Source organism: Mustela nigripes, chromosome 17 (genome assembly GCF_022355385.1).
Source record: "Mustela nigripes isolate SB6536 chromosome 17, MUSNIG.SB6536, whole genome shotgun sequence".
NCBI classification, from domain to species: domain Eukaryota; kingdom Metazoa; phylum Chordata; class Mammalia; order Carnivora; family Mustelidae; genus Mustela; species Mustela nigripes.
Genome location: NC_081573.1, coordinates 252,955 through 271,238, shown reverse-complemented (window position 1 = coordinate 271,238; position 18,284 = coordinate 252,955). Strand labels below are relative to the sequence as shown.

The 18,284-nt window shown below is 51.1% G+C and overlaps 2 protein-coding genes across 2 annotated transcripts in view; both read left to right on the top strand.

The window, feature by feature from the left end:
* Positions 1–5,012, top strand: part of LOC132005806 (leukocyte immunoglobulin-like receptor subfamily B member 3) — a 17,808-nt gene extending 12,796 nt beyond the window's left edge. Inside the window, exons 6-12 of the mRNA XM_059383333.1 lie at positions 172–474; positions 847–1,143; positions 1,355–1,663; positions 2,924–3,040; positions 3,732–3,784; positions 4,530–4,694; positions 4,769–5,012. Coding sequence (XP_059239316.1) covers positions 172–474; positions 847–1,143; positions 1,355–1,663; positions 2,924–3,040; positions 3,732–3,784; positions 4,530–4,694; positions 4,769–4,915 — 1,391 coding nt within the window. The 3' untranslated portion in view covers positions 4,916–5,012. The remainder of the gene's footprint in view (positions 1–171; positions 475–846; positions 1,144–1,354; positions 1,664–2,923; positions 3,041–3,731; positions 3,785–4,529; positions 4,695–4,768) is intronic.
* Positions 5,013–13,511: 8,499 nt separating this feature from the next.
* LOC132005805 (leukocyte immunoglobulin-like receptor subfamily A member 6) overlaps positions 13,512–18,284 on the top strand; it is a 28,434-nt gene continuing 23,661 nt past the window's right edge. Inside the window, 10 exon segments of the mRNA XM_059383332.1 lie at positions 13,512–13,545; positions 13,701–13,736; positions 13,917–13,999; positions 14,002–14,206; positions 14,351–14,645; positions 14,858–15,168; positions 15,380–15,682; positions 17,231–17,280; positions 17,367–17,520; positions 17,523–17,588. Coding sequence (XP_059239315.1) covers positions 13,512–13,545; positions 13,701–13,736; positions 13,917–13,999; positions 14,002–14,206; positions 14,351–14,645; positions 14,858–15,168; positions 15,380–15,682; positions 17,231–17,280; positions 17,367–17,520; positions 17,523–17,588 — 1,537 coding nt within the window.

Here is an 18,284-nt window from a genome sequence, read left to right as displayed (position 1 = left end):
AGTGACCCCCTGGAGCTGGTGGTGACAGGTGTGAGCCCACTCAGGGTTCCAGCCCCAGACTCTGCCCTCAGGAAGGGGGTGGGCTCTCAGGTGTCTCCCTCTTACAGACCAGCCTGGGGATACCTTGGGGGTCTGAGCCTGATTGAACACCACCCCATCCTCCTCTCCTAGGATCCCATGGCCAACCCAGCCTCTCAGCCCTGCCCAGCCCTGTTGTGACCTCAGGAGGGAACGTGACCTTCCAGTGTGCCTCACGGATGGGATTCCACACATTTGTCCTGATGAAGGAAGGAGAGCGCCAGCCCTCCTGGGCCCTGAACTCCCAGCCAGCCCCCCGTGGGGGTACCCAGGCCCTGTTCCCTGTTGGATCTGTGACCCCTAGCCTCAGGTGGATGGTCAGATGCTATGGCTATTACAGCAACACCCCCCAGGTGTGGTCGGACCCCAGCGACCCCCTGGAGCTGCTGGTCTTAGGTGAGAAAGTCTGACTGTTGCCCCATCTGTGTTTTGAAGTACCTGACAGTTAACAGGGACTCTGCTCCCAGGGCCCAGAGCCCCCATCTGGGGCACAGCCTGTCTCTGCATCTTCTTCCAGAGCTGATGGTCCTTCCCGATTGCTCTTATTACCTGAATTCCTCCGGCCATTGTCCTCCCTCCCCTCCCCCTACAATGTCACTGTCATTTTGCAAAAGGACCCATGCCCCAAAGACAGGGTGGGAGAGGGGACCACGGGGACTCACAGGTCAGTGTCACGGAGGGTATGGACAGTGAGACCCGGGTGTCAGGACGGGAGAAGGGAAGTGTGGGGAAAAACAGCTCCTGCCATCCACTGCTGGTCTCTCCTAGGTGTGTCAGGGAAGCCCACCCTGCTGACCCAGCCTGGCTCTCTAATGATGCCTGGACAGAGCGTGACCCTCCAGTGTCGCTCTGATGTTGGCTATGACAGATTCGCTCTGTCCAAAGAGGGGGCACCTGACCCTCCCCGGCAGCTTGGCAAGCAGCCCCAGGCTGGGTTGTCTGGGGCAGACTTCCCCCTGGGCCCTGTGAAACCCTCCCATGGGGGCCGGTACACGTGCTACGGTGGACACACCCTCTCCTCCGAGTGGTCGGCCCCCAGTGACCCTCTGGACATCCTGCTCACAGGTGAGGGCTCACGGCATTGGTCAGGATCCAGACGCTGCACAGGTCCTGCCAGGGGAGCCCGGGTGGTGGTGGCTGGGATTGGGGTGAGGGGGCCCGGGGGGAGGGAGAGACAGAGAGGGACAGGGGATGGGAAGAGACAGACTCGGAGGACACAGACACTCAGTTCAGAACAAGGGCTGGACAGCCCCTCACCCCCCCTTCCTCTTCCTAGGACAGCTGCCCTACACACCCTCCCTCTCGGTGCAGCCACGACGCATGGTGGCCCCAGGAGAGAATGTGACTCTGCTGTGTCAGTCACAGAGCTCTGTTGACACTTTCCTTCTGACCAAGGAGGGAGTAGCTGATCCCCTGCTGCGTCTTAGATCACAGTACCGAGCTGGGCAGCACCGGGCTGAATTCCCCCTGATGCCTGTGACCTCAGACCACGGGGGGTCCTACAGGTGCTACGGCTCTGCCAGCACCTCCCCCTATCTGTTGTCACAGCCCAGTGACCCCCTGGAGCTCCTGGTCTCAGGTGAGAGTTGCTGACTCTGTCCCCTCTGTGTCCCAACATTGTCTTCAGGGCCCTGTGTCCATGAGGGCTCTGGTCTAGGATGGAAGTGAGGGGCTCCAAGGGAATGTCAGCAGAGGGGTCTACTCCTCACAGTGCAGGAGGGAAACAGGGTCTTCCCACCCTTGCCCAACCCTCGCCCACAGCACCAGAATTGTCCTGGTGGAGGAGGGCCTTTGGGGCCACAGGGCACATGAGGAGGAAGAGTGTGTGCAGCGATAAGGAGTCAGGGGAAGCTCCAGCCTCCCTCCCCGCCCCACACTTCTGTTTTTTCCCCAGGACCCTCTATGGGTCCCAGTCCCACAACCACAGAGCCAGGCTCAGCTGACTGTGAGTCACAGGGGCTGCTGTCCAGTGGCTTTTCTTCTATGCTTTCAGAGATGCCAGGGAGACCTTGGGACTCCAGGGGCTTTTAGGCTGGTGGAGGGGGCCGGGGTGGTCATGGCAGAGGGAGGTGGAGGGGCCCAGTAGGGGAGGAGAAGGCAAGTGCAGTGGGGAGTCCTACAGGCCTTTCATTTCACCCTTGCTGACCCTAGGAGGCTCTGAGGGTGAATGATGGTCTCTGTCAGCCTTAGTGGGTGGGTCCATGGGGAGCGGAGGCTGAGCTGCCCCTTCAGGTCAAGGGCCTCCGGAGGTGCTGGCTGGCACATGCCCCTCCCCTGTGTGGACCTCAGTTTCCCCAAGTGTAAAGGAGAGAGTCGTGGACAGAGTAGATTTCCCATCAGACCATGACTCTGATCCTGGGAGAGGAGGGCTCACGGTGAAGACCCCCGGGTAGTGATCTATGGGTCCTTTCGCAACAATGACAGTGACATTGTAGGGGGAGGGGAGGGATGACAATGGCTGGGGGCATTCAGGTAATACGGGCAATCTGGAAGGACCATCAGCTCCGGAAGAAGATGCAGAGACAGGCTGTGCCCCAGATGGGGGCCAGAACTCCGAGCTGGTGTCTGCACAGGAGACAGCATGAGGAGAACACAGGAAACCCATGGTTGGGTTTTAGTCCCAGCCCTGCCGCCTCCATGCTGGGCGACCTGAGACACATGAATGACCTCTTCTCTTTGTCTCAGTTTTCTGTCTGTGGGGTGGGTGGAGGGGCAGCAATTGTCTGCTGGGTGATCGTTGATGGATACAGAGCTGAGTGCACAGAGCCCAGCAGGTTCCTGGCACACAGCAGGCGCTCAGTTAAATGGCATCACTGGCTCATTCATGGTGTAGCTCCTGCCCAAGGTCCCCACTGGTACCTGTACATCCTCATCGTGGCCGTGGTGGCCTTCATCCTGCTGCTCAGCCTCCTCGTCTGCCTCCAGGTTCGACACAGGCATCAGAGCAAAGGCAGGAAGTTGGGTGAGAAGGGAAGGGCATGATGGGCTGCAGGAGTGGTGGCGGCTCCATGGGCCGAACAAAGATGGGCTCAGGGCAGCGGCCAGAGGGAAACCAGAGTGGTGGGAAAGGCCAGCGTGGGAGGACACTTGTGCAGAATCTCAACCCAGAGAACCTAAAAAGAAACCCTGAGGTTGGCCCCCACGTGCCAATTGAAAGTTTTCCCCTCTTTTGTTCTGGAGATATGGAGAACCACCCAGACAGTATGTGTGAAGGGCGCCTTTCCCTGGAATCAAAAGGGGGGGGGTCATGCCCTCCCAGCCTAGAGGGACACTGATTCTCAATGTCCTGCAGGGGCTGCAGACCCAGAGCCCAAGGACAGAGGCCTGCATGACAGGTAACTCCTGCCCGCAGTCCCCCAGACTTCCACCCACCTGCCCCTGCTATGCCCCCTAACACACTGTCTCCTCCCCAGCTCCAGCCCAGCTGCTGCCACCCAGGAGGAGAGCTTCTGTGAGATGAAGGGGGAATGCCCTGGGGGTGGGCTGGGAGGGTCTTGGGGAGGGGTTGAGGACTGAATTCCCACATACCCCTCAGCCCACTGCTGAAGCCCCGGGATGGCAGATGTCCTAACTAGGAGGAGGGCAGAGTCTGTAGCCCTGAGAGGAGGGCTCAGGGAACTTGCCAAGGGACACACCCCGTTCTGTCCCAGCAGATGCTGCCATGCAAGACACTCAGCCTGAGGAGGGGGTGGAGCTGAACCATCAGGTGAGACTCCCAACCCCCGTGCAGACCCCAGGGCCCTTGTGGTACCAAACAGAATCCAGTGGACGCTTCTGTGTCCTCACACCACCCAATCTCAGTAGTGTCCTTCAGAGGCCCTCACACTCCTTGGGCACCCAGGATCAGCCCACTGTGATCTCGTGGGTCCTCCTCTGTGCTCCTCTTATCTGGCTCCCCAACCACTGCCTGACTTCTGGTTGTTGGGGTGCATGCCCACGTCTCAAGAGGGTGCATGAAGAAATTCTTCCACTGGTCACTAAGCCCCTTCATTCATTCAGCCAGCAAAAGACACAGGGAGTCCAGCATTTGCCAGGCCCCACCTAGTGCTGCTGGCATAGCTGTGACCTATCTGACCACCTTCCATGAGTTTGTAGGTGGTGGACAATATGCACGGAAATGGGCAGCATCCTCGAGAGCAACGTGTGGCCAAGGAAAATAAAGCAGGGTACAGAGTAGCAGGTACAAAGGTCCTGAGGCAGAAGCATGCTTTATCAGGAGCATGGCCCATGCAGCTGCAACCAAATGAGCAAGAAACTCTGTCCGGAATAGAATCAGAGCCAGAGTTGAATCACACGCCCCAAGGCTCAGGAAGCCCCTGGAGAGTTCACCAGGAACGTGACCTAATGGGCAGCAAAGTTTGAAGCATCGCTCTGGCAACCATGGGGAAAATTGTCTGAGGTTGTCGAGGGGAATCAAGGAGACAACCCTCCCCCTCACTGTCTGTCCACAGCAGAACACACAAAATGAAGACCCCCAAGGACCGACGTACATCCAGGTGAGCCTGTCAAGATCAAGATTCAGGTGGGGACTGGCCACTTCTCCTTTCCCTGTGTCAGAGGGATTACTGGACTCGGAGGACAGACAAGCAGAGGAAAACAGGCAGACGGACTGTCAGGTGGGTCCCTTCTTCTTCAAGCATTCAGGGTCCCCCTCCTCAATCACAAACCTCCCCTCTCTTCCCCACTGCAGGTTGCTGCATATGACACCCCCCAGGATGTAACCTACACCCAGCTTCATCCCTTGACTCTCAGACAGGAGACAAGGGCATCCCCTCCATCCCAATTAGGGGAGCCCCCAGCAGAGCCCAGTGTATATGCTGCTCTGGCCATGCACTAGCCCAGGAGGGGTCCTGACACCACACTCCATGGAGGGCGACCACAGGGACCCTGAAAGGCACAGGAGTTGCCCACAGTGAGTGTCACCTAATGATGACCCCAGCCAGCCTGGACTCTTCACTTGGACCAGCAAGAACTCCTGGGACCCTCTGGGAGTCACTGATTCTGCCATCAAAGATAGTAATACCCCTAAACTTTGGAAATCAAAGCAACAGACTTCCCAATTACCCATGAATGAAATGAGAAAATCCAAATGGAAATGAGAGAAAGTTTACACTGAAGGACAGTGTAAATGTTACACATCAAATCTATGAAATGGGAAAATAAGAACCAAGAACTAATCTATTAGAACAGAAAAAGACTCAAATAATTAATGACAGAACCTATTCTATTGAGAATTTGGGAAAAGAATAGCAAGTTATTCCAAACAAAGGTAGAAGGCAGAAAATAATAAAGACAAGACATAGCTAGTAATGAGGACAAATTTAAAAATAGAGAAAAATCAATGAAGCTGAAAGTGTTCCTTTTTGTAAGCAATGGTCACATTTATAAATCTTAGCCACAAAACCAAGGAAAGAGAGAGAGAGGGAGGAGGTACACATCATTATTAGGATGGCATCCCATCCTACAGACTTTAAATTTAGAATGCAACATTATTAACTCCTTTATGCTGATATTTGAGACATGTAAATGAAATGGGTAAAATTCTCAAAATAGAAGCTACTAAATTGATGGAGAAGTAGAAATTATGTATCACCTTATGAATACATTGAATGCATTGACTGTGATTAAACTGTCCCCCATCTGAAGTGTGTGGAGACTGAGAGAATTGGAGTCAGAGTGGTGGCTGGCGGGGCTGGACTGTGGAGATGGGGAGGTGTTGGTCAGGATTATAGACAGAAGAAGAACAAGGTCTCTACAGTTGTAAGACCACAAGATCTGGGGATCTCATATACAGCATGATGACCGCAGCTCATAACACTGTATCCTATTCTTGAATGTTGCAAAGAGAGTAGATCTAAATGTTCTCGTCACATACAAGAAAGGCATCTGTGGTATGGCATGGAAGTGTGAGCTAACTGCATGGGGAGAATCATTTTGTTATATTTGTGTCTGTTGAGTAAGCTTCATTGGCAATTGCTCCAAACACTTACCCCTTGAGGAAACACACACATGGTTACACACATGCATATACACACACCAAAATTACACAAACCTTTCCTGAGAATAAAAAGGGAGGAAGCAATATTGGATCAGGCCAGGGAACCGTGAACACCAAAAAAACTGGCAAGGTAATTACAGAATGAAAAAGGGGCCGAAATTTCTCTCACGTAAACCTAGATGTCCATGTCTAAACAAAACGTTCACAAATAAGATCCAGCAATAGGACTCTACATCATGACCACACTGGATTTTGGGGGGAGGGAAGGAACAGAGTAGTTTAACTCAATCAATATAATCTGATACATTAACAGAATATGTAAAAATGACCATCTCACAAACCAGAGGGAGGGGTATGGGGAGATGGTTGAAAAGGTGAAGGAGATTAAGTCGTACCAACTTCCAGTTACATAATAAATGAGCGCCAGGGGTGAAAATTACACTTTAGGGAATATAATCAGTAACATTGTAATCATTTTTTGTGTGACACATGGTAATTGGATTTCTTAGAGTGAGCACTGCCTAATGTATATAAATGCTAATTCACTATGATGGACCCTTGAAACTAATATCACATGTTAACTATAAATCAAAATTCAAAAATGATGTATTATAAGCTGGCTAATTGAACATAATAATAAAAATTTAAAATTAATAAATAATCTCAACAGTTGCAGACAAAGCTTTTGATAAAACACACCAACAATTCATAATGCATACAAAAGCTCATCAGAAATAAAATGGAGTTTCCAACAATTCATGAAGCCATGGTTAGCAATCAGCACCTGGCCTTCATCTTCAAAGGTGAGAACTTGAAGTCCTTCTCTCTGTGATGGGGATGATCCAAGTATGTTTCTTAAGACCATTTGTATTCAGCACAGCATTCAGTTCATATAATTGGAGGTACCAACCAATCCTTAAACCAGTTAGCATGGCAAAAATTAACAAGACAGGGAACAACAAATGTTGGCGAAGATGTAGAGAAAGGGGAACCCTCCTACACTGTTGGTGGGAAGGCAAATTGGTACAGCCAGTTTAGGAAACAGTGTGGAGGTTCCTCAAAAAATTAAAAATAGAGCTACCCTATGACCCAGAAATTGCACTACTGGGTATTTACCCCAAAGTTACAGATGTAGTGAAAAGAAGGGCCACCTGTACTCCAATGTTCATTGCTGTAAGGACCTATTTAGCCAGAGCGACTCCATCTCGGTTAAATGGCCATTTTGTTGTTTGTGCAGTAAACTTAAATTGATCCTCCCCCAGAGAAACTTACTTAAGAGCAAGTCCAGGAAACCAATAAAATGTAGTCATCTAGTTCCTGATAACACAGCCCAGAATACAAGGACGAGTCAGGCCAGATGGAGAAATCTAATCAGTAGGAAGTACTGTTTGTAACACTGAGAAGGTCTTGTCCAAACCAAAATGACTCCATCTTGGGAAGGATGACCATCTTATTATTCACACTGAATATGTTAACTGACTAAGCCTTCCCCCAAAGTACTCTTTGTAACAGTTCCTGGTATGGGGTAATCTTAAATAACACGTCACTAGACCAGATGGAACTGGCCAATCAGCAAGAGACACACAAATCCGGTGGGTTGAGATACCAAGATATGGGTTGCAGTTTCACCCAATAAAAGGTAGACTGTAAGATTGGGAGGGGTTGCTCTCTTTAGAGGTGGCCCTGACCAGTCGATTCTTGAGCCTGTAGACTGGGGGTGGTCGCTCTCTTCAAGATGGCCCTCCTCGGTCAGTCTGACTTCTAATGCTGGCATAAAATAGAGCTTTGCATAATTTTTACTTTGTCTCAGTTTTGTTCCTTTGGTAACGGACCCTAACAATAGCAGCAATGGCCACGCCGCTAAACTGTGGAAAGAGCCAAGATGACCTTCAATAGATGAATTCTTGCCTTTTTAATTGGTGTAAGGTGGTATCTCAATGTGGTTTTGATTTGAATTAATAAAATCTTGGGAAAAAAACTAATGATGACTCAAGGAGATTATGCTGAGTGAAATAAGTCTAGCAGAGTGAGTCAATTATCATATGGCTTTGCTTACTTGTGGAGCAAAAGGAATGACATGGAGGACATGGGGAGATGGAGAGGAGAAGAGTGTTGGGGGAAATTGGAGGGGGAGATGAACCATGAGAGACTGTGGACTCTGAGAAACAAATAGGGTTTTGGAGGGGAGGGGGTTGGGATGGATGGTTGAGCCTGGTGGTGGGTGTTCAGAGGGCAGCGATCCCATGGAGCACTGGGTGTGGTGCATAAACAATGAATCTTGGAACACTGAAAAGAATACAGACATTAAAAGCAAAATTCAGACATAGGATCTATACTGACTGAGACAAATGAGAACATATGCCTTTAATGATTTACATTGATTAGCTTTCTAAATTCAACAACAACAGTATTTGGGCACTTCTGTTGAATGGTAGATGCTGAGAATACATGAAATGTAATAAAACCACTTTTCCTCATCTAAAAAAAAAACCAATGATGTATTTATGCTGCTTAATTGAATTTAAATTTAAAAAACAAACCTGGTCTCTTCTAGACATGTGGATGGCTTTTACTTTTTTTTTTTCATTTATTTATTTTCAGCACAACAGTATCATTATTTTTTCACCACACCCAGTGCTCCATGCAATCCGTGCCCTCTATAATACCCACCACCTGGTACCCCGACCTCCCACCCCACCCCCTGCCACTTTAAACCCCTCAGATTGTTTTTCAGAGTCCATAGTCTCTCATGATTCACCTCCCCTTACAATTTACCCCAACCCCCTTCTGTCTAACTCCCCATGTCCTCCATGCTTTTTGTTATTGTAGCAACATGGACGGGACTGGAAGAGATTATACTGAGTGAAATAAGTCAAGCAGAGAGAGTCAATTATCATATGGCTCTTACTTTTTTATTCGATCTGATACCCTGTGTCCTTTGATTGAAGCATTAAGCCCATTTAATTCAGAGTCACTATTAAAGAAGATGTGGTCCATATATACCATGGAATATCACTCAGCCTGTATCACCTGTAATGTCCTGTTTCTGTAGATTGTTTCTTAGTGGTCCGTGTTACGTTTGGGCTCTCTCTTTGCTTCACAAAATCCCCCTTAATATTTCCTGCAGGGCTGGCTTGGTGGTCACATGTCCTCTCAGTTTCTATCTGTCCTGAAAGCTCTTCACCTCTCCATCAGTTCTGCACAACAGCCTTGCTGGGTGAAGGATTCTTGGCCGCATGTTCCTCTCATTTAGTAATTGAATGTGTCCCGGCTGCCCTTTCTGGATTGTCAGGTCTCTGTGGACAGGTCTGATGTTGGGGTGATGCTTCTACATCCACAGGTTAGGAGCTTCTTGTCCCAACCTGCTTTCAGGATTTTCTCTTTATCTCTGAAATTTGCAAGCTTCAGTATTACATGTTGGGGTGTTGATCTATTTTTATATTGATTTGGGGAGGGGTCATCTCTACCTCTGGGACATGAATGCTTGTTTCCTTTCCCAGGTTAGGAAAGTTCTCAGCTCTGGTTGCTCAAATACACCTTCTGCCCCCACCCCCAGTTTCCCAATAATTCTGATGTCGGTGTATTTCATAACATCCCTGATTTCTCAAGGCCTCTCCTCACGAGCTGTTAATTGTTTGCCTCTCTTTCCCTCAGCTTCCTTCCTTCGCACCACCCTGTCTTCGACATCACTCACTCTTTCTTCTGCCTCCTTTACCCTCACTGTTAGAGCATCCAATTTAGACAGCATCTGCTAGAGCATTTTTAATTTGGCCTGATTATATCTCATTTCTGCACTAAGGCATTCTCTAGTCTTTTTTCAAGCCCAGATATTAACTTGATCACCGTTATCCAGAGCTCCATCTCTGACATCTTACTGGTATCCATATGGATTACATCTGTGGCGGAGAACATTACCTCTGGTTTTTTGTTTTGTTGTGAATTCTCACTTTGAGTCATTTTGCCCAGACAAGAATGGATGAGTGAGTGAGCAGAATCAAAAATACCCAATATATGGGGTGCCTGCGTGGCTCAGTGGGTTAAGCCTCTGCCTTCAGCTCAGGTCATGATCTCAGGGTTCTGGGATTGAGCTCTCTGCTCACTGGGGAACCTGCTTCCCCCTCTCTCTCTGCCTGCCTCTCTGCCTGCTTGTGATCTCTCTCTGTCACAGAAAAATCTCTAAAAAATATCAAATATGACCGAAGCTGAATACAGACTATACAAATCCGAAGAGGTCAGAAATGAAAACAGAAAAGGAAATAAAAGGGGTGGGGGTGATCTGCTTGTTCCTGAGTGAATTTTGCTTTGTGTTTGAGATTTGATACTAATTTGAGATTAAGACACTTGATCTCAAAATTGCAAAGAAAGCAAAATTTACATATATACACAAATAAAATTGAAGAGTGAAAGGAGGCCAGAAATGACCAATATATGTATAAAATGTAGATGTAAGGAATGAAAGTTTAAGCATGACTTAAATACAGAGTCAATTATCATATGGTTTCACTTATTTGTGGAGCATAACAAATAGCATGGAGGACAAGGGGAGATGGAGAGGAGAAGGGAGTTGAGGGAAATTGGAAGGGGAGATGAACCATGAGAGACTATGGACTCTGAAAAACAATCTGAGGGTTTTGAAGGGGCGGGGGGTGGGAGGTTGAGGGAACCAGATGGTGGGTATTGGAGAGGGCACGGATTGCATGGAGCACTGTGTGTGGTGCAAAAACAATGAATACTGTTATGCTGAAAAGAAATAAAAACTTAAAAAAATACATGAATACTGTTATGCTGAAAATAAAAATTAAAAAAAAATACATGTTGGGGGAAATTGGAAGGGGAGGTGAACCATGAGAGACTAGGACTCTGAAAAACAATCTGAGGGGTTTTAAGTGTTGGGGGGTAAGAGGTTGGGGGAACCAGGTGGTGGGTATTAGAGAGGGCACGGATTGCATGGAGCACTGGGTGTGGTGCAAAAATAATGAATACTGTTATGCTGAAAAGAAATAAAAAATAAATTTAAAAAATTTCAAAACAAATACATGTTGATAAAATAGGAAAATAATTAAAAAGAGAAACAAGAAAAAAGAGAAAGATACAGATGTAGTGAAAAGAAGGGCTTCTCCTGGAGGAAGACAGAGGGTGGCCCTGTACTGTCCTTTACTGTGCTGTCACCCTGAGACCTGTTGCCCAGTCGGGAGAGGACCCATTTTGCCCATCTGGAGGATGGTGGAAGGTCCCCATGTTCCAGTCCTCTGCAGGGTGCCCAGGCTGACAGCAGTCCCCCAGTTGGCACAGCTCGGGGTTTGTGGTGAATCAAGCTGAGAGTTCCCCCCGGGCTCACTGACCACAACCAGTTTCCCAGCTCTGCTGCTTGGGATCTCTACCGTCTCAGGCACTATGTTATTTTGAGGGTCCTGGGATCCAGGGACCACACGACCCACCTAGAAGTCTGCCTGTTTCATACCAAAAGCCCCTTTCAGGCAGCCATATCTCTCACTGGAGGAGATTTCTAAGGGTTCATATTTTGCCCTCGGGGCTATAACACTCCTTGGTGAAGGACACATGGAGGCTCCCTCCCCCCTCCATTTGTCTTTGTTATCTCCCTCAGATTCACGTCTCTGGACATCCCACCTTGAAAAAAGCGCTCACTTCTCCACTTGTAGAGTTCCAGGTATGTTTTTTTCTTACATCTCAGGTTGAATTCAAGGTGTGTAGAATGGCTTGATAGTTACGTAGCTAAATTCAAGGGACTGGATGAGACGGGGCCCCCCACTCTCCCACCATCTTGTCTCTTCCCTTCAATATTTCATATTCTTAGTGCAAAATGTGTTTCCCATATTCCTGCTGTTCCACGACCTGGACGATGACGGACCACTCTGCACACAGTCTTCCATAGCACTCCTTACATATCGGGGTCACTCTCTGATGTCCATTCCTGTTGGACACTCACCTCCCACACCCCTGAGTTCCAGACACAATTGTTTCCAGAGCTGCCCTGATTTCAGGACTATAAGGGGTGGGTGGTCTCTGTCGCCCTCCCTGTGCATCCACTCTCCGAACTTAACATCTGAGCAGGAATGTGCCCATCAGGGATGACTCCCATGGGAACCGCATACCAACCCATGGGCAGATGCCAGTGGAGGGTAGGTCCATGGGACAGAACCATTCCACATACACACAGAGGGGATGTGGCTCAGGGTTGACCTCTGGGCTGGGGCAGAGGGCAGAGACATGCCAGCGCCCACCCCACACATGGTGGAGGGTCACGCTGATTCCACAGTCACCCAGAAACTCGATACCCTTCCTGCCTGTGAGAATGTGGCAACTCTTTTGGCCAAACAGTGGCAGAAATCATATTTTACCACCCTCAGCTGGACCCCAGCCTCTACTGATCACTCAGCTTTCATCACTGTTCTGCTGTGGTCCCTCTCAATTCCAGAAACTCTTGTTTCTTATTTCCTGCAAAACGTAATGTAAACCATTTCAGAAACATCACCAATAGCATTTGTCGTCTGTAGGGATGCACAGGGTCTCTCGGGGACATGGATCTCTGGTCCACCCTGATTGTGGGGTCTGAACCATGGACCTCTTGTGTCTCAGCCACACCCCTCTTAATCAGGTCAAGAAATACCCATGATTAATTGCAACCACCAAGTGGGGTTCACAAGGTCACTAGGGCAGTGGACACGGCAGTAGTATTCACACCAGAATCAGCTTTGTTCCCCAAATCACAGCACTCAGCCATGAATTGCCCCCTACAGCTCTCAGAAAGGACCACAGTGTGGGGAGGACATCTCTGCCCCTGGATCAAGGGACAGAGGAGCCAGCAGGGGACTCAGAGGTGTGCTCCCAGGAAATGGAAGTGGACAGACTCAGAGGAAAATAGAGAAGTCCACAAGGCTGTGCAGATGGAAAGCCCACGCTCCAGGGCCAGGAGAGGGGCTGTGTTTCCTTTCCTATTTGCCCCTATTTCTCCTCTGGCCTCATTGCCACCATGATTTCATCCTGAGCTGAGCAGATTTGTCATAGGTATGTCAGTGCTGACATGACCTCCACAGGGCAGCAGGAACCCACATCCTTTGCAGCATTCCTGGGGTCTGGGGAACATTGCCATGGTGGGGACCCCGGATGTGCTGAGGAAGAAGGCGACCCATGGGGCAGACTCTGGGAGGGAAGGGCCGGCCCTGTTCTCCTCACCTGGATGGGGCACCTCAGGAAGCCACGGGGTCCACCTGCTGCACTGTCATGGACACCAGAGCCAGGCTGGGCCTGGGGATGGGTTGTTTCCCTTCCTGCTGACGTGGACTGGGACTGCTGACGTGACAACCCTGTGACAGGCAGGACAGGCCTCCATGTGGCCACAACCTGTGGTTTTGTCTGTCCCATGGTCACAGTGGGGCCTCCGTCTGCACAGCCAGAACCAGGGAGAGGAGACGCCATGACCCCCACCCTCACTGCCCTGCTCTGTCTTGGTGAGATCTGAGGAGGGGAGGGGACACTCTAGTCTGGGAGAGACCAGCCCCACATCCAGGCCTGGTCTGTCAGAGACCCCAGGCTCAGGAGGCTCATGTGGAGGAGGGGTTCGGCAAGGATTCAGGGCAAACCTCTCACAGAGACTCTCTTCCAGGGATGAGTGTGGGCCCTAGGACCAGAGCGCAGACAGGTGAGTCTGTCCCAAGGGGTCCTAGTCCCACCTCCTCATTGGGGACAGGGGTCACCCACCAGACATGGGGGAGGGAGAAGAGAAGTTCTGGACTGACCAAAGGGGACGTCTGGGGCTTTGGAGCTGAACTGGGACCTGGGGGTGGGGAAGGTCTGTGTCCCAGCCTCTGTTTCCTTCCAGGGACCCTCTCCAAACCCACCATCTGGGCTGAGCCAGGCTCTGTGATGCCCTGGGGGACATCTGTGACCATCTGGTGTCGGGGATGGGGCTGGAGGCCCAGGAGTACCGCCTGCATAAAAAGGGAGAGTCAAGGGTCTGGGACAGACAGAAGCCACTGGAGTCCAGGGACAAGGCCCAGTTCTCCATCACACACATGACAGATGTACATGCAGGAAGATATCACTGTAACTATTTCAGTCCCACTGGCTGTTCAGAGCCCAGTGACCCCCTTGAGCTGGTGGTTGTGGCAGGTGCGAGCCCACTCAGGGTCCCAGCCCCAGACTCTGCCCTCAGGAAGGGGGTGGTCTCTCAGGGGTCTCCCTCTCACAGCCCAGCCTGGGGATAACGTGGGGGGTCTGAGCCCCATTTCACATGTCGCCCTCCTCCTCTCCTAGGATCCCAGGGCAAACCCACCCTCTCAGCCCTGCCCATCCCTGTCATGACCCCAGGAGGGAACGTGACCCTCCAGTGTGCCTCACGGATAGGATTCCACAGGTCCATCCTGATGAAGGATGGAGAAGGTCAGCCGTCCTGGACCCTGAACTCCCAGGCAGCCACCCGTGGGGTGACCCAGGCCCTGTTCCCTGTGGGCCCCGTGACTCCCAGCCTCAGGTGGACGTTCAGATGCTACGACTATTACAGCAACATCCCCCAGGTGTGGTCGGACCCCAGTGAGCCCTGGAGCTGCTGGTCTCAGGTGAGAATGTTTGACTGGTGCCCCATCCATGTTTTGAGGCACCAGACAGGTAATGGGAACTCTGCTTCCAGGGGAGCCCCAATGAGAGGTTGGGTGAAGGGACCACGGGGACTCACAGGTTAGAGTCACCAGGAGTGACAGTGAGACCCAGGGGTCAATCAGGAGAAGGGGAAGTTTGGGGAGAGGCAACCCCTGCCATCCACAGCTGGTCTCTCCCAGATGTGTCGGGGAAGCCCTCCCTCCTGACCCAGCATGGCTCTCTCGTGACCTCTGGACAGAGACTGACCCTCCAGTGTCGCTCTGATGTTGGCTACGACAGATTCACTCTGTCCAAAGAGGGGGCACCTGACCCTCCCCAGCAGCTTGGCGGGCAGCCCCAGGCTGGGCTCTCTGGGTCAGACTTCCCTCTGGGCCCTGTGAGACCCTCCCACATGGGCTGGTACACGTGCTACGGTGGACACATACTCTCCTCCGAGTGGTCGGCCCCCAGTGAACCCCTGGACATCCTGCTCACAGGTGAGGGCTCACGGCATCCGTCAGGACTGCAGATTCTGCACCAGTCCTGCCAGGGGCACCATAGGTGGTGGTGGCCGGGACCAGGTGTGTGGAGTCCCCAGGGAGAGAGACACAGAGAGAGAAGGGGGATAGGAAGGGACAGACTCAGAGGACACAGACTCAGTTCAGAACAAGGGCTGGACAGCCCCTCACATGCCCTTCCTCTCTCTAGGACAGCTGCCCTACACATCCTCCCTGTCGGTGCAGCCGCAACCCAAGGTGGCCCCAGCAGAGAATGTGACTCTGCTGTGTCAGTCACAGAGCTCTTTGGACACTTTCCTTCTATCCAAGGAGGGGGCAGCCCATCCCCTGCTGCGTCTTAGATCACAGTACCGAGCTGGGCAGTACCAGGCTGAATTCCCAATGAGTCCTGTGACCTCAGCCCATGGGGGGTCCTACAGGTGCTACGGCTCCACCAGCACCTCTTCCTACCAGTTGTCACAGCCCAGTGACCCCCTGGAGCTGCTGGTTTCAGGTAAGGGGCCCTGACCTTGTCCTATCTGAACTCTGTCAACTCAGGACACACATCTCAGGAAAGCCTGACACAGTAACACATGTGGAGGTCATGGGGGCTCCACAGAGGAGGGTCCTGCTCTGGAGAGGTTGGGAAGATCCACAGTGTGCACCCGGGGCCCCCATCCCGCAGTCTCAGCAGAGTAAGGAGTAGGGGCCGTGTGTGGGGTGAGCGAGGACAATGGTGAGTGGACAGCGCATCCCACTCACCTCCTGTCCCTCCGTAGCAGAATCTGATGGTACTGTCAGCCGCACAGGACACTCTCCTGGACAGAAGCCTTCCCACCTGCGGGCACTGCTCTGCTGACCCCGCATGCTCACCTGGGGGCCTACATGCCCCTTGGTGCACACCTGAGACCCAGGAGTGTCGATCCCGGATCACGGGAGTCCCCAGGGAGGCTGCACCCTGTGTCCATGTGCACTGGTATCCTCTCTCCTTTTTGTGTGGTCGCTGGTTCAGTGTCCCTGTGTCTGCTTCTCACACATTCTAGAGAAGCACATGCAGATGATGACAAAGGGTACTCAGGTGACAGGGACGCCAGACTCAGAAACTGTCCTCCTTCTCCTGTGTGCATTGGGGTTAGATGGATTCACAGGGTCCCTGTGGGGCACAAGCTCTGGGCACTCCCCGGTCTTAGCATGCTTTCAATGAGTCTCATTTATCTTTTTTGTTTGTTTATTGGTTGGTAGGTTGGTTGGTTGGTTGGTTTATTTACTTATGTAGCTCTTTTTCCCATCTCCATCCACACTGCATCCAGGCAATAACGCCGTTCCTATGACCCAGTGCCTGACCAAAACCTTTCCTGGATACATATTTATATGCCTGTTGTAGATGTGTGCACACAGATCTCTCTCTCTCTCTCTCTCTCTCTTTCTTTCTCTCTCTCTCTCTCTCTCTCTCTGTGTGTGTGTGTGTGTGTCAGGCACTGTGGGTATCTGTAAGTATATGAAGAATGAATTAGTGAACATACCAAGGAGAAATACTGTAGGTACAGAATAAAGTGCAGACCCTGAAGGAAGGAAGCTGGTTGACATGGAAGGACACGGACCCGACCCCAGACATGGGCCCCTCTCTTCTGACAGTCAGGAGCCCCTGGCTCCAGCCACTCAACCATGGACGCTGCTGGGACCTCAGCTACTGAATAAGCAGGAACTGTCATCTGCTGGGACATGAGCCCAGGAGGCCTTGTGTCCCAGACTGAGCAGAGAACATGCAAGGACAAGATGATTTCTGTGCTGGGAGGCCATTTTTCTCTGCAACCCTGAGCTGGTGGGGCACAGCCAGAATCAACCCCAAGTGACTCAGAAGCAGATCTGAAATAAAAGAGAACAAGGAGGCTGAAGGAATCCAGTGAGGAGAGCAGAGGAAAGCCCTCTAGTGCAGAGAAGGGCTAGTTCAGGAACTGTACAAAAACCACATAGTGACAGGCTGAGGGATAGAGACACAGAGCAGAGGACAGGCTGGACGGGGGTCTCTAGCTCCTTCCATCTGCTTCCATCTTCCCTGCAGAAGCAGCTGGCACCGTGAGCCCACCCCAAAACAAATCAGACTCCAGCAGTGTTGAGTAAGAGTAAGTCCCAGTGATGGGGCTTGTATGGAGGGAGTGTCCTGTGTGGGGAAGCAGGTCCCCTGGGTGGACATACAGGATCCTGGGTGATCCTCTGCAACCTCTCTGTCCTCATTCCTAGCCTCCGACCCCAGAGATTAAAGAGTGGAGAATCTGACCCACATGGGCATACCTGTCTTGATCCAGGTGGTCCTCGGGATTCTGCTGCTAGAGGCTCAGCACAGCCAGAGGAGGACCCTAGATGCAGCCAGGAGCTAAACACGAGGGGGAACAAAGTCACCTTTCCCGTGTGGCAGAGCTGTGGGCATGCGTCCCAGGTGCCCAGAGGGAACTGGAAGAAAGCCTGCAGCTCACGATCGCTGATCTCTCTGCTGACAACATCGAGGGGAAGAAGGGTTCAGGTGCATGACATGTCTGGGCTGCTCCCTGTCCACGACTCGTCCCCCGTGACCTCTGGTGCTTTCCCTCCTGCATTGTTGGACATCCTGGTCTTGCCCCTCCTTCCTCATCCCTGTGAGTTGAGGGTTCATAACACAAGGCAGGACTGGTTCATAACTTCCTAGAGCGGCAGCTCTGGTCCACCTTCGTCGGATACATTTTCCTTCACTTTCCATTTCCATCTTCCCTGATGTCCACTATTGTCCTCCATCACTCAGCCGAAAACACAGACTCTATTTTCATAAGTAAATAAGTGGGTGAAAATCAGGTCCGCTTTGGAACAGATGAGTCCAAATCATTCCCTGAACCCTCTCTGGATTCACAGAGCATTTCTGTCCTCATGCGGCGACACTTGGTGGAATCTTCCAGAACCACCATCAGTTCAAGTGAGCTCAGGGGTGTTTGAGGTGTAGCCAGGTGGGAGCTGCTACACTGACTCCAAGGAATAAATGGGTTTTCCTTTTTAATTTTTTTTTATTAAATTTTTTATTTTTTATAAACATATATTTTTATCCCCAGGGGTACAGGTCTGTGAATCACCAGGTTTACACACTTCAC